The 14,916-nt window shown below is 54.2% G+C and overlaps 1 protein-coding gene across 9 annotated transcripts in view; it reads right to left on the reverse strand.

Annotated features, from left to right (window-relative positions):
* The window catches only part of CUX2 (cut like homeobox 2), a 78,557-nt gene that overhangs the window by 6,308 nt on the left and 57,333 nt on the right, over window positions 1-14,916 (reverse strand). For 2 of the 9 annotated variants that reach the window (XM_054172801.1, XM_054172802.1), the window contains exons 2-13: window positions 11,529-11,607; window positions 6,889-7,026; window positions 6,562-6,688; window positions 5,361-5,437; window positions 5,212-5,278; window positions 4,886-4,934; window positions 4,010-4,114; window positions 3,192-3,383; window positions 3,028-3,086; window positions 2,278-2,534; window positions 1,412-2,047; window positions 325-426 (exon numbers count right to left, since the gene is read on the reverse strand). In XM_054172801.1, the coding sequence (XP_054028776.1) occupies window positions 325-426; window positions 1,412-2,047; window positions 2,278-2,534; window positions 3,028-3,086; window positions 3,192-3,383; window positions 4,010-4,114; window positions 4,886-4,934; window positions 5,212-5,278; window positions 5,361-5,437; window positions 6,562-6,688; window positions 6,889-7,026; window positions 11,529-11,607 (1,888 nt within the window). Of the gene's footprint in view, window positions 1-324; window positions 427-1,411; window positions 2,048-2,277; window positions 2,535-3,027; window positions 3,087-3,191; window positions 3,384-4,009; window positions 4,115-4,885; window positions 4,935-5,211; window positions 5,279-5,360; window positions 5,438-6,561; window positions 6,689-6,888; window positions 7,027-10,357; window positions 10,449-11,237; window positions 11,608-14,916 lie in introns of those variants that run through there. The other 7 variants (XM_054172800.1, XM_054172799.1, XM_054172806.1 and 4 more) reach the window with 6 other exon arrangements.

Below are 14,916 nucleotides of genomic sequence, written 5' to 3' on the forward strand. Positions count from 1 at the left end.
AGTCTTCCATCCCTAACAGTATTTAGTCCCAAACAGGATTTAGTCCCAAATCCCTGTGGATGTCTGTGGGAGAAATGCCAAACAAAGCCCATTTTGGGTTAGCCTGGTGCTGGGCACCCAGTGCCACCCTTAAAAATCATAGAATAACAGAATGCATCAGGTTGGAAGGGACCCTCGGAGATCATGATCTCATCATCCCCCAGCCCGGACTGATATCAAGGATTGCCCTGACCCAGATGCAGGCCCTTGCTCTTCACCTTATCAAAGCTTCCCAGGGCTGCAGAGTCTGACCACCCCTGAGGCCACCCACACACCAGCACCTACCTCCCTTCTGCGACTCGATCTCCTTCTTCGCCTGCTCCAGGATGCTTTTGATAGCATCATCAGAGCCGGTCTCGGGTGTCCTGATCCGTGGTGTGATGCTACCTGATCAAAGAGACAGGAAAACAGCTTTGTCACTGGTGCTGGTTTTACAAGCTCCACTTGTGTGCCAGGAAGCATTCACTTCTCCCTGTGTTCGGTTATTTTTAGGGATGCTGCTTTTAAGACAAATGTCACTCCTGATTAGTTGCCAACTGGAGCACGGGGAGCCCCAGTAGCCCCAACTGACAGCTCTTGCCTCCAGCACAGCGTTTCCCAGCCACCCTGCTTGCCCCATCCCAAAGGCCCCTGCTCCCCACTGGAACGCAGGGTGCTGAGCAGAGACACAAGGACAGTGATCATGTCCCCCATGTCTGGCACTGTGCCCTCTGGGCTGTGCAGGTGAAGGATTAATACTGAACTAGATCCAGAGCATAAATCAGAGCCCTCTGGGTTGAAACACCAGCAGATGCATGGACCAGCATAACCACCATGGGGGCCTGAGCGACCAGCTGCCACTGCTGCCACCGCTGAGATGGGGCCACAACCTACCATCCCCAGAGCTGGGTGTTACAATTTCATGGTGGTGCCAACACCATGCCAGGGTCCTGCTGCATTAGGACTTCAGTATTTTAAGGAAACACTCCCCGGCATGTTGATTGCTATGCCATGAACCAGCCTGATGAATAATTGAATGGCACTTGGCAGAATTAATGAGTAAAGCACGGCTGGGGATGTGACTTCCACAACGATGGGCTGTTGTAATTGCTGCCATTTGCCAGGGCTCCATCCTGCCCTGCTGTGGCTCCATCCCACCCCACACCAAGTGGAGGGACCACCAGGGACAATCCCTGAGTACCACCAGTGACCCCACGCGTGGCCCTGCCTGTCTTGCCAGCTCACCATGGGGTGGCGACATTCCTACCACACAAGTGGGCACCCTGGGGTGCTGCTGGGGTGAACTGGGGGGCATCAGGAGGGAATCCCACAGCACTGCTTGCAGCAGGACCCAAGGCAGGACCCACTGGCCAGGACCACCCCAACCACTCACCTCTCTGGCGCACCTGGATAGTCCTCAGGGCCAGCACGTTCTGCTCGTCGGAGAGGAACTGCTTCATCTTGATGAACGGCTCCTTGCCCTTCACCGTCAGCTTGCGCCAGGGCTTGGGCCGGGCCAAGATCTCGCTGACAGAACCCTGTGACAACCCCAGCACGTAGTGCCCGAAGACTCTCTGCCCGATGTTGTGCTTCAGCAGCTGCTCTTTCACCTGGAAGGCGATTTCGGCCGTGTCCAGCTGCTCCTCCTCGGCAGAGCTGCCGGCACTGCCCTCAGATGGCTCGCCGGGTGGGCTGGCAGCACTGGTGGTTGGGGTGGTGCTGGAGGGCATGGTGCTGCTTTTGGCCCCAAAGAAGGTGGAGGGGAAGGATGGTCCTCCTCCAGTGCTCTCGCTCTTGTAGGTGGGTGGTGGGAGGTGGGGGGTCTTGGGGTCCCCTGAAAGTCGCTCGCCCCCTGGGAAGGGGGACATGGAAAAAGTCCGGGGGCCCTCAGGGGCCAAACCAGGGCCAGGTAGAGGTGGAAGGGGATTGGGGGAGGTGGGTTCATCTGCTGAGGCGTGCTGGGGGGATGGGTACGGCTGCTCCATGCCCAGCGAATCCTTTCCCGACTCATCTTCGGAGTGATCCTCCTCTAGAGATGAATGAGAGAGAGGGAGACGCACTAGAGTCCCCCTGGCCTGTAGCCCCAGCCCAGCCCCGCAGTGAAGCAGCTCCTGCCTCAGCTCCCCCAGCTGACTTCCCACACTTGTCCATCCCTCCACTCCACTGCTGGCTCTGGGCTCCTTCCCACAGCCGGGGCAGGATCCAGCCCTGCCACCAAGGGATGGTCCAAGAAGGATTGAGGATTCCCAGTGACCCTACCAGTGTTAGCCAGGAGGTTGGGCTTCTCCAGCAGGTACTTCTGGGAGGGGTAGAAAGCCTCCTTCCCTAGGAGCAGGGCCTCCTCCGCCTTTGATATGCTCTGCAAGGAGCCAAGCCGAGATGGGAAAGGGTGGTGGAGGCACCGGCGGCAGGGCTGGCACGTGTGCTCCAGCCTGGCGAGCAGGTCGGCACCCACCGTGGCACTTGCCTGGGGAAGGCTGCAGCTGGCAGAAGCCACCTTCATCGCCTTCAGGATGCTGGGAGGGAGACAAGAGGGGTGACTTGGTGGGCATAGCTTTTCACAGAATCATGGAATCACAGAATAGTTTCTGCTGGAAGGACCTTTAAAGATCACCTAGACCAACTGCCCTGCCCTCAGCAGGGATATCTGCAACTAGGGCAGGTTGCTCAGAGCCCCAGACAGCCTGACCTGGAATGGTTTCAGCAACAGGGCAGCTACCACTTCTCTAAGCAACCTGGGCCAGTATCTCACCACCCACAGTGTAAAAAATATCTTCCTTCTCTCTAGTCTAAATCTCCCCTTTTAGTTTAAACCCTATCATTCCTTGTCCTGTCACAACAGGCCCTACTGAAACACCCGTCCCCATCTTTCTTATTTGCCCCTCTAAGGCCACAAGGTCTCCTTTCTCCAGGCTGAACAACCTCTGCCATTGAGTGTGCCATAGGTGTCAGCAGCACCCAGCCAGCCAGGAGACAAGGCAGCAGGCAGGAATGGTGGTCAAGCCGTACCTCAGCTCTGTTTTGATCTCCTCGTAGTCTGCCTGTGCCTGCAGCTTCTCTTCCAGCTTCTGTGGAACAGAGAAGAGTCCTCGCAGCTGGTTCCAAGTATACACTCAGCACAGCTGGACCCACAGACCCCCTCCCTGGAAAACCCCCAAGCCCCATGGGTGTACCTCGATGGCTTCATTCTTGGCAGCCAGCTGCCCCTCCAGCTCGGCGATCTGGTTGGCAGAGGACTCCTCCAGTTCCTGCAGCGAGCTCTGGAGGTGCTGGACATCCTTCAGGAGCCGCAGGATCTCCCGGTCCTTGGCAGCCAGAGCAGCCTCCAGCCTTGACCCTGAGCACATGGAATAGTTCACTTTGTCCTGCCGGGAGAGGGGATACCATCAGCTCCCAGGGTCCCAGCACAGGAATATGGGCCCCCCACCAGATGTGTCCCCACAAAGATCAGCTGAGTCCAGGACTTGGTCCTGTGGCATGGGGACCCAGGGTGACACAGTGAAGTGACATTTGCCCTTACAGGTGTCCCAGGTGCTATGGGGGTCCACAACCTCCTCCCTGAAGGAGGATGGAGCTGCAGATAGGGCATGGCCAATGCTACCACCTCCATGGTGGAAAAATGCCATGGTCACAGCCATTTTGGTTTTGCTCCTTGACATAATAGGTGCTCCTGAATGCAAAAGGGTGCCCCTGAAACAGTGAGGTGTTTCTGAGTGCAGCAGGGTGCTCCCAAACATGCTGGGGTGCTTCTGGCAGCTATGGGGTGCTCCTATCTATGATGGGTGCTTCTGGCCACGACAGATGCTGCTGGCCATGATGCAGCGCTGCCAGTCAAGAAGGGAGTGCTGATGGCCAAGATGGGGTGCTGTTGGTCCTGAGTGGGTGCTCCCAGCCCTGATGGGGTGCTGTTGGTCCTGAGTGGGTGCTCCCAGCCCTGATGGGGTGCTGTTGGCCCTGAAAGGGCGATCCCAGCCCTGATGGGTACTCTCACCCCAGCAGCGCCTGTTGGGGAGCAGCAGGCCAGGCGCAGGGAGCTATTGACGGCTGCCAGCTGCTCCCGCAAGCTCTCCACCTCCCTCTGTGCCGCCTCCGCTCGCTGCAAGAGAGCAGAAAGCACATCAAGCCGGGCACCTGCAGCTCATCCCACCCCATACAGCACAGAATGGGGGCCTGGGACTTGCACTGACCCACATCTCTCCTGAGCATCCCGCTATCAACACCGTAAGCCTCTCCCAATATATTTCAGCAACCCACATCCTAACACAGTTCCCAGTTCCAATCCCTGGGCACCAGCTCCAGCCCACCTCCAGGACACTGCTTTTCTCCACCCAAAATCTGAATGTCTGTGGGAATTGCTCTTTAAGCCTCTTCTATTATGCACACACATTTATTTGTACCTACATTTTCAGAATTAAATAAAGCTGATGAATAGAACTGGACAGGACCAGAAGTAATTACATCAGAAAGCAACATCAGACTGTGGTCAGTCATGCCCTAAAGCCCTGGGGAGAGGCTGAAGGTGGCCAACACCACCTACAGCAGCCAAAATGGAGCCTGGTAGAAGCCCAAATGCTCCAATGATCCCCAACACAGGGCAGCAGGTTCCAGTGGGCAGGTTTGGAGGAGCCACTGATGAAGGAAATGAGAGCCCTCTCTTGATAGGGCTTCCCAGTCCTGGAGCTTGTCCAGCTTATACCATTTTTGGGGACATATACCAGGCCATGTGGATGCTTGGGCTGCTGTGGTGGGTTCAGGACCTGAGTTCTGCAGGGTGAACTCCATTGGCCCCAGAGCCTGTGGCCAAGCACAGTGGAAGAGGAGCAGGATACATGCCCTGTGCTGGCTGGAAAGTCATCTCCTAGCTCACCTGGTTGGCTTTCTCAAGATTTGTCATGATCATGGCTACTTCATCTGCCCTATGACAAGAAAGGAAAAAGCATCAGCAGGCAAAAAGGCATGAGCACAGAGCTCCATGACCAGTGAGTGAGCTCTGCAGCTGAGGTCACAGGCTGACATTTTACACACAGGGAGACCCTGTGACTTGGGATTCTGCTGTAGTCGCTTAAAGTAACTCAGCTCCTCAAGCCATTTAGAAGCACCACAGGGACATCCCAGCACTGCTGCAGGTGCCTCAGCTCAGCCTCAGGCACACCAACAGCCTCTGGGCATGACCGAGCATCACCTTCAACTTACTTGGATGCAGCTTCCTCATCGTATTTACACCGCAGCTCCAGCAGCTCTGTCTGGGTGGCCTTCAATGCTGGGAAGAGGAAGAGCAGGGTGACCTGCAAGGTCAGGGTTTGGCCCCACATGGCCAGTGGCTCCTGCCCTGGCTCCCCTACCTGCATGGAGCACTTTGATCTTCTCCTCTGCCTCCCCAAGCCGGGCAGCCAAAGTGACCTGTGCTTCCTGCAGCCCCCTGTGAGAAACAGGCATCAGCGATAGGCTGGTGGCACCATGGCCATGTCAACTTCACGGCCACCCCGGAGCATGTGGAGACCCTCACTCTACCCCATTGCTTGCTGACACTGTGGAAGACCTGCTGGTGGATGCCAGGCTGAGTTCAAGCCATGTTATCCCCTGATTTTAAGAGTTTTATAGCCCTGGGTGTAAAAAAATTCACTTTGGGCTAAAAATGGTTCTAATCCCTGGGGCTGAGCCCCCTCTGATGGGGGATACAGCAACCCCCCTCTCTGGTAATTAATTGGGGGGGGAAGCAATCAGGGAAAAGTTATTCTGCATTATTTATAGCCTGCACTTGCCAGGAACTTACTTGCAGAGATCTGCAATTTAGGGTTTAAAGATTCCTCATTTGTTTCCCAGTGCAGCGTGTTAAGGAATAACAATGAAGGTTCTAGAGAAAGTCAGGAGCTTCCAAATTAAAAGGCCATTTAATGAGGGTCATCCCCCAGCTTGGACTGAACCCACTTGTCCAAGCAACAACATGTGTTAGGGAAACGGTGCAAGGGGCTGTCAGGAGGGACTTGCCTGGCTCTGCCCACATCCACTACTGCCCAAAACCAATCTGGGATCAGGGATGGATGGAGGGATGGGTGGGTGGGTGATAGAATCATAGAACTGTTTTGGTTGGAAGACACCTTTAAGATCATCGAGTCCAACTTTCAACCTAACACCACCATGGCCATTAAACTATATCCCAAAGTGCCATATCCATACATTTCTTGAACACCTCCAGGGACAGTGACTCCATCACCTCCCTGGGAAAACCATTCCAATGCCTAACCACTCTTTCTGAAATATGATGAATGGGTGGATGGATGGGTGGGTGGGTGGATGGATGGATGGATGGGTGGGTGGATGGATGGATGGGTGGGTGGGTGGATGGATGGATGGATCAGGGAGTGGAGGAAAGGCGCTCATAGCACCCAGGACTGCGTATCAGGTTTCTGCACAGGATGAGTTTGCTCTTAACCCAGACAGCAAAGAAGGTGCAGAGGGAAGGACAGACAGGACACAGCAGTGGGGACAGAGCCACATGATCCACAGCTCCCCAGATGGTCCCTGTCCCCTGTACTCACGTACTTTTGCTTTTCTGCCTCATTTCTCTGCAGCAAGGTTTCTGTGCACGGAGCTTTGCTGTCAGTGCCGGAGAGTGGGGGCTCAGATGCTGCTGCAAGCCCAGCTGCCGGTGACGTCCTGTCTCTGCGCTCTGCAGGGGGACGGACACATTTCACACAGCCATGCTGGGGACAATGGCAAGCGCCATCAAGCCTGGATCATAGACCAGGGAACAAGTCCTGGCCCCTAGACCCGCTGCATCCTGGGGATGCTCAGAGGCACTCAGGGGAACCTGGTTGGGGACTGACACTGACACTCTTGTCTGACAGGTTAGCCAGTGCTGGATGGTACCTTTGGCAATGATGAGCTCTGGGTGCTTCTTCCAGGGGCGGCTGAGGTCCTTCAGTGGGGGTGGCTCAGGCTCGAGGCGCTGGAGCTGCTGCAGCCGGTCCTCCAGGCTCCGAGCAGCCTCCAGCACAGGAGCAGGGTCTGCAGGATATGGGATGCAGTGTTGAGCTGCAGGGATGCCAACACTGACCCTCTCCCACTTCCCTGGGGACCTGCTGCCCACCTTAGGGCAGCCACTCTCTGCACCTTGCTTCAAACCGGACCAGGTGCTCTCCCATGATGCTGGGTGCTACTGGGACACCTCTTGATCCCACAGGGACACCCCTTGATCCCCATGCTTTCCATCACCAGCCTGGAGTGTTGGTGAGGCTGCATGGGGGACATCACCTTCCCAAGTGAGCGGGTGGCCCAAGTGCCATGAGCTGGTAGCCCCCAAAACCCCGGTGGCCCCAGTGCCACCAGGGCTGGCCAGTTTGGGCACAGACAATGGTGGTTTGTGCCGAGGTAAGCAGGTGCATTCCGAGCCGTTCGTCTTCCCTCTGTCAGCATTACACCATCATTAGCTAGTGTCTGCTCAGCAGGGTGTGCCATTATGTCTCCCAGGGCTGATGTAATTATACATTGACATAATTAACCCAGCAAGCCCATTAAGCAGGCCAGCTAAAAATTCATCTATAATTATTTGTTGTGTGCATGCTAATGAGTCCATCTGCACTGCCATTGTACAACATGAACAAATTAATTTACAAGTCTGGATTTTTTAATAAGTTCAAGAAAATGCCTCCTATTGAGCCAGGTTAATATAGGTTTGGAGTTGGGTTTTGGTTTGGTTTTGGTTTTGGTTTTTCTTTAGAAAAGAAGAGGAAAGAAAATACGTCTGAATTCTCCAGAGTCAAAAAGTTAGTCAAACATGGAAGTGGGACAGAGGTGGGCACGCTACTGTATGGCATGGACGTGTGGCAGGAACCCAAGGGTAAAAAATAATAACAGTGATGGAAAAAGAATCAAGCAACTGGCTGACTCTGCTCCAAATGGGACATGGAACAGCTCTTCTGCTCAGCAAGTCCCCATCTGAGATGGCAGCAGTGTGGGATGAAGGGAATCTGGTGCCACCATGGGGTTTGTGGTGGTCTGGGACTGCACTGGCACAGCCCAGTGAATGTGAAAGATGCAGGATTTAGACCATGATCCTCTCTGCAAGTGTCCAGCATCAGTGCTCCTTGAGAAACGAAGATGTGTGCCCCCCAATAACGGGATTGGAGGTCCCACCAAGCTGCCACTCCCCTCCCATCCCACAGCATTACTGCTGTGTGGTTCAGGGCCCCACCACAGCACCCACCAAGTGGCTTCCCTGCAGGACCAGCAACTGCCAAACCAAACACACTAATGCCAAAAGCCCCCCGGGAGATCCCTCTTCACAAGGATTGTGCCCCTTTATTTCTGCTGGACAGCACAGAGACCTTATGGATGGGCAGAGATGAGAGTTTTTTGGCCAGATCCCAACCACAGGGACACATCCAGAGGTAAGTGCTGAGCCCTGCCAGCACATTGCCAGTTTTGGCACTGAAACAGGCACTCTGCTCCATCTGGGACCCTCCTGGGCTCTCACGCCACCCTTTGGCTCACAGCATGCCACATCCTAGCATCCAACAGGCTGGCTGCCCCCAAAGGATGCCATATTTCACCATCAAAGGGAGGGTCACAGCAACATGGCATGGCCCCAACCAGACTGGATGCTTCCATAGCTATTAATAACACTTGTAAGTACATGAGCTGAACTGAGCTAACGATATGGGTAATTAAACTCTGTGCTCTACGGCCTCAGCTTACAGGTGACAGGGGCTGGGGGGTCTCCCCAGCATCCCCTCAGCCCACAAGCCACCTCCATAGGGATAAAGGCCAGGCCAGGACCTGTCTGATCTGCATGGGCAGCCTATCCCACCTCTGTGATGAGAAATGATACAGCAGGAACTGGCCAAGGCACGAGGCTCTGGGGATTTTTCTTGGGTCATTGTTTTCCATTCCACAAACCACAGCCCTACCAGCACAATACAACCAGGGTGAGCCCCTAGTGTGCTGCATCCCAGTTGGAGCTGATACACTGGGATGAAGTGGTCAGGAGTGGAGCTTTAAGAAGGGAAAAGAGTAAGTGGCGCTCCAGCTCTACTCCATACACCTGGCTAATGTGAAGACATCTCTACCACCACATGTGAGACATCCAGATGCACCAAGGGGTGCCAGGACCAGATACCAAGCTCTCACCATGCTCACACTGTGCTCATGCTACTTGCAAACAAAAACTTCTGCTGCAGGGTTGGAGGGTGAAAGCCCTCAAAACCAAGCACATCACCTGCTCACACTGAGCCATCACGGATACCGCATGCTGTCACACTTTGAGCCACAGGGGAGGACTCAGTGCACTGCCCATGACACAGGGGACAGTTCCTCTGTGGGTCCTGGCCACCCTCAGGATTGGGTAGAGGAAATGGTACATCTGAGAAGCAGTGACTCACGAGCCACACAACCAGATGATGGGTGACACGAGAGGGGCATGTGCCAAAACAGGAGGTCAGGGTGCCACACGCTCCAGCACTGCATCTGGGTGCCACAGCATGGCATCACCCACCAATGGCACAGACAGCTCATGTGGGAATCAGCAAGTCTGTGTCACAAAGAACCTTCCAACCAGGCACCTACCGCTCCGCACGCTCATGCACTGTACCCATACACTAGAGTTATCACCAGGGCTGCCACTAGCTGGCGTTATTGGCCGTCCTTTGGTGGCACCGGCAATGCTGCAGCAGGGATGAGAGCGGGCAGGGGTCCCTGCTGGTACCCCTAGCCCTGACACAGGGAATTTGAGCTCGCGGCTTTTCCCTGTGCTGGAGTAGGTCTGGACTGCTGATTCTGGACATCCTCATCACTGCACCACACAGCCACTGGAGCAGCTTGAGGTACTCATGCCATGGTGATATGGGTGCTCACCACCTTTTCCTGGGCATGCACAACTCCAGGGAGCATTCATGTGCCTGCGGACCAGCAGCTCATTCCTGTGCTAGGGCCTGGCCACTTGACCCAGCATTCACCAGAGGTCTCTGTGCCAGGAGCTGAAGGGTGACATCTCCATGCTGCTGCCTGGCTTGGAGAAGAGCACAGGCCACCCACGGGGCATCTGCGGTGCCTGCACGATTCATCTGTGGTGCGTGTGCAGCACACTCATAGTGCTGTCACCTCTCCCACCAGGGCAGCACCTCCTCCATCACCCCATCCCGAACTGCTCAAATGCATCCTACGAATCCCTCCACGAGTCAACGTCAGCCTTAAATCAAATCATCCCCAACAACAATGACATTAATTATGCTTTTACCACATTTTACTGCTTCCCCCCCTTCCCTTCACGCCACATCTGTGTGAACAATATCCAAAAGATTTACGGTTTTCTCCCGTAATTACAGACACACAGCCAGCTCACTTATCAAAATACTTGCTGAGCAATCAGGCTCCGTTACAGTCTCTGCCAGAGATTTGTGTTGACAGCAGCCATTCAAAGCAAAAAAATGTCGAATCAGGACTTATGTGGTGCTTGGAAAGTGTTCCACAAAGAGTTTGCCTGTCGAAAGACACACGGACACGTAACAGACAGGGGACAAAACACCAGGCGGGAGGGGCTGGGGAGAGGGAAGCAAGAGGTGGGTGCTGGGAAAGAGCAGAGAGAAGGGAGGAGGAAGAGGAGGGGTACAGAGAGCACAGGGGAGCAGTTTTGAGGTGTGGGGATGTGTGCATCAATGTGCATGCGTGTGCAGGCAGGAGGAGCACGGCAGGTGAGTGTGGGGAGGTGGGGAAAGAAGATAACTGGGTTCTGGAAACTGAGCTGACATTTGGTTCTTGTAGCACAGGAGAAAATTTAATGAGGACAAAAATATGTCTCCCTAATTCCCCTAAGAAATCATTAAAACATTTTGTTATTCCTAAATGTCTGGAAAATGAATTAGTGGCCCTGCAGGAGCCCTTCTGCGCATCTTCAGCAGTTTGCAGCTCTCCCTTCTCACCATGACAGGGGATGCTCCGTGCCGCAGCCACCCCCCCAGCTCAGAGCATGGCAGAGCCCATGGCGGGGAGAGGGGAGCAGAGGGGAGGGGGTTCCTAGCCCTTCACCCACAGCCCCTCATCCAGCTCTAGCACCAACTCCACCAACACAAGCCTCAGGGCTGCCCTGTGCCTTGGTTTCCTGCTTTGAGTGGTGCCCCAGATGGTGGGGGTGTGTGTTACACCCCAACCCAGTGATGAACTGGGGAAAGCCAGTGGCAGGAGCCGTGCTGCGAGACAGCGCTCGGCCACTTCGGTTAACTTACCGTCAAACAGACAACTGGGGATAGCCGCAGTGTTATTACAAGGGCTGAGCAAATGTATTCCTTTCCTAATGTCAAGATGCATTTGGCTCAGGGGCTGAAACACAGCGATGGCAAAAGCTGTTTCCACTCCTCTCTTCGGCTGGGATCTCCAGAGCACCATGCAGTGAGCAGAGGTTGGTGATGCCGGCCGCACCAGGGATGGGGAGGGCAGCCCTGCCAGGGTCCTTGCTGGCTCGTCTCGGCACTGGCAAGCGACTCGTTAGGCAGCCAGGTCGCCACCGCGTTGCTTACCTGGAGCTTGGATTAATTGCTTGTACACGCTCAGGAAAGCCGTCTCAGCCTCCTTGCTTCTCTTACTGAGTGCAATCACCTGCAGGGAGATGGAAAAAGAGGCTCAGAGATGGGTTTGGAGGAGGAAAAGAGCTCTCCCTGGCCACCACAACTGATGCCACCCATGACTGGCCCATGGGTCCCCCCGCCGGCACAGCTCAGCGCCCCGTGCAGCCGCGCGCTGCCTGCGGCTAAACTCCTCACGCCGCTGCCATGTCACGTCGCCCTGAATCATTGATGCGCTCTGAGTAAATGAAAATTATAATTTAATGTCGGCGCTTAAATAAGAAATAAAGCAGCCTGCCCGTTGTTGCGCTTGCCGGGCCGCATCCAGCACGCGGCACCTCCCCAGACACCGTCTCCCAGCATGATCCATGAGCAGAAGCGATGCTCACGCTGGGATGGGGACATCTCCTCTCGCTCGTGTCCCTGCCCAGGTGCTGGTGCTGCTGGCCTGGGCTGGGCGGGGAGATGGCACACGGCATCGCTAATAACCCAACAAGAGATTAATCTGCCACCCGCTCCCATCCAATATTTATGAGCATGAATCATTTACTCCCCTTAATTTTTCAAGACACGCCAACACTGCAGGGAGGGGGCTGCTGCCCACCGGGCTCCAGTGCACTTTGTTGGCCGAGGGATCTCTTCCTACCTCAGCACATCCAACCCCATTTGCAAAGGGACTGGGTGCTGGTGGCACATAAATATCTGTGTCCCTGCCACAATAGGCACAGCAGCCAGGGATATAGGTGACCCATTCTCAACTGGAAAAGGCCAAACTGATCCAAAATGGATCAAACCTGGACAGGCTGGAGAGTTGGGCAGAGGGGAACCTCAAGAAGTTCAACAAAGACAAATGTAGAGTCCTGCAGCTGAGGAGGAATAAACACCTGCACCAGTACAGGTGAGGGGTTGACCTCCTAGGAAGCAATTCCATGGAGAAGGACATGGGAGTGATGGTGGACAAGGCAGACTAGTCAATTAACCCCCTCCTAAGCCACCGATGGGCAAATTATCAAACAAAGCCCAAACTTCACACCTCAGCCCAGTGGCAGCTCCCCCATGCTGGAGCATCTTTCCCTTCTCAGCGCCAGCAGAGCTCCTGGCTTTTCCCACCTGCCCTGCTGGCGCTGGTTTGTCATTCAAAGTCAACACAAGGCACTCATTTGTAAGCCAGAAGCCACCTGAGCAAACCGCCTTCTCCTTCCCTGCTTGCAGGCACTGGAGCACAAAGATCATTTTTCTATTGTTAAAATTGTATAAGCCGGGCTTTTTATAGCCTCTCGTACACAAACCTACTTTCTCTGCGCTCATTTTGAGTGGAGGAGGAATCTGGGGGCTTTTCTTCAGTGTTCTGCGAAAATGCTTGGCTTCGGGGTGCTTTAAAATAATAATAGTAAAGAAGGGAAGAGAGGGGGGAGGCAGCAAGCAGTGAGCGGTGCTGCCTGTGTATGGCAGCAGGATGGAAGCCTGCTTACTGAACTCATCAGCACTGGGGTGACACTGGGAGCCCTGCCAGGGCGTCTGTTGGGGTGTTCATAGAACCACAGAATTATAGAACTGTTGAGGGTGGAAGAAGTCTTTGAGATCATTGAGTCCAACCGATCACAAAGAGCTTGCAGTCGCACCACCTCTAGTGCTAAGCTGGTACCACTAAACCATATCCCTCAGCACCACTTCCACAAGTCTTTTAAATCCCTCCAAGGATAGTGACTCCACCACCTCAGTGGACAGCCTGTTCCAGTGCCTGAGAACCCTTTCTGGGAAGAAATTTTTCCTAACACTCAACCCGAACCACCCTTGGCACAACTTGAGACCATTTCCTCTTGTCCCGCCACAGTCGGCTTGTGTTGGGGAGCTCCATGGCATCAACCCTCTATAAGCCCCTGAGTTTACTGCATCCAAGGGAATTTGCACAGCAGGACAAGGCAGGAGCTGATGAAATGGTCCCCAAATGCCTTCTATGATGAAATAGCCCCGGATGTTATGTAGAAAACTGCAGGTCCCACGGCTCCAGTTAAGTTGCTGATGGTTGTTAGTGGGTGGGAAAATGTTACACATGCATCTCCCAGGATGGAGCTGGAGCGGGACTGAGTGGTGGGTCAAGCCTTCACATGAAGTTGATGGAAAGCTGGATTGTCCCCAGTGATCCCACAGAGAGGCGAGGTTCATGAGAGCAGTGTGAGGTAGCTGAAGGCTCCTGCCCACCCTGGAGCCACAATATTCCCAGCAGAGGATTCTCAGATCTCCGTGGGGATTGCTGAGGTGAGGGATAGGCTTCAAAGTTTCCTCTTGGAAAACACTTTGGCTCTGTGATGTGACTTCAGGAATAAAATTCAGTACAAACAGCCCGACTGGGAGGCCTGGGCCAGTTCCTCCCTGCTGGCACAGGTTGGGACTGCATGGGTGGCAGGCACAGGTGACAGACAGGTGAGAACATATCAGGGCTGGCCCTTTGCTCTGCACCCTTTGGTGGATGCCACCTCAGAGAAGATAGACTCATGATTCTTTTTGAGATCATTAAGTCTAACTTTTAACCCAGCACTCCAGGTTACCACTAAACCATGTCCCTCAGCATCACATCTCCACAGCTTTTAAATCCCTTCAGGGATGTGGACTCTACCACTTCCCTGGGCAGCGTGATCCAGGGCTTGACAACCCTTTCAGGGAAGAAATTTTTCCTAATATCCAACCTAAACCACACTGCTATTCTTCATATAGAGCTGAATAAATATCTAGAAAAAGCCCACATTAGCCCTGAAATCAAGATTTTGTAATAAAACCCCTCAAATCCTTGCTTTTTTGTAGCAGAAGTCAGGACCAAACCCTGTACCCTTACCTCAGAGAGCAACATCATCAACACCCTGCTAAAATGAGGGAAAAAATGGCTAAAACTCGAGGAGGGTAGATTTGGAGTAGACATAAAGAAAAACTTCTTTACAGTGAGGGTGGTGAGCCACTGGAACAGGTTGCCCAGGGACATCATGGATGCTCCCTTCCTGGAGGTGTTTAAGGCCAGTCTGGATGGGGCCCTGAGCAACCTGGACTAGTGGAAGGTGTCCCTGCCCATGCAGGGGAATTGGAACTAGACAATCTTTAAGGTCCCTTCCAACCCAAACCATTCTATGAATCTGTGAAAAATGGCAGAACTGAATGTCCCCACAAGCAGCCCAGGCTCAGCAGGGTCAGAAAAACCTGTACCCCCATCTGAGAGTGCAACACCCCCAACATCCTGCTAAAACGAGGAGAAAAAGGCTAAAAAATGGGGGAGCTGAATACCCATGGCTCAGCAGGGTCAGGACGGCATCATCCCCACTCCCCTCATCGCTGCGATGCCCATCAGCGATGG

This window comes from Dryobates pubescens, chromosome 25, assembly GCF_014839835.1.
Source record: "Dryobates pubescens isolate bDryPub1 chromosome 25, bDryPub1.pri, whole genome shotgun sequence".
NCBI lineage: Eukaryota > Metazoa > Chordata > Aves > Piciformes > Picidae > Dryobates > Dryobates pubescens.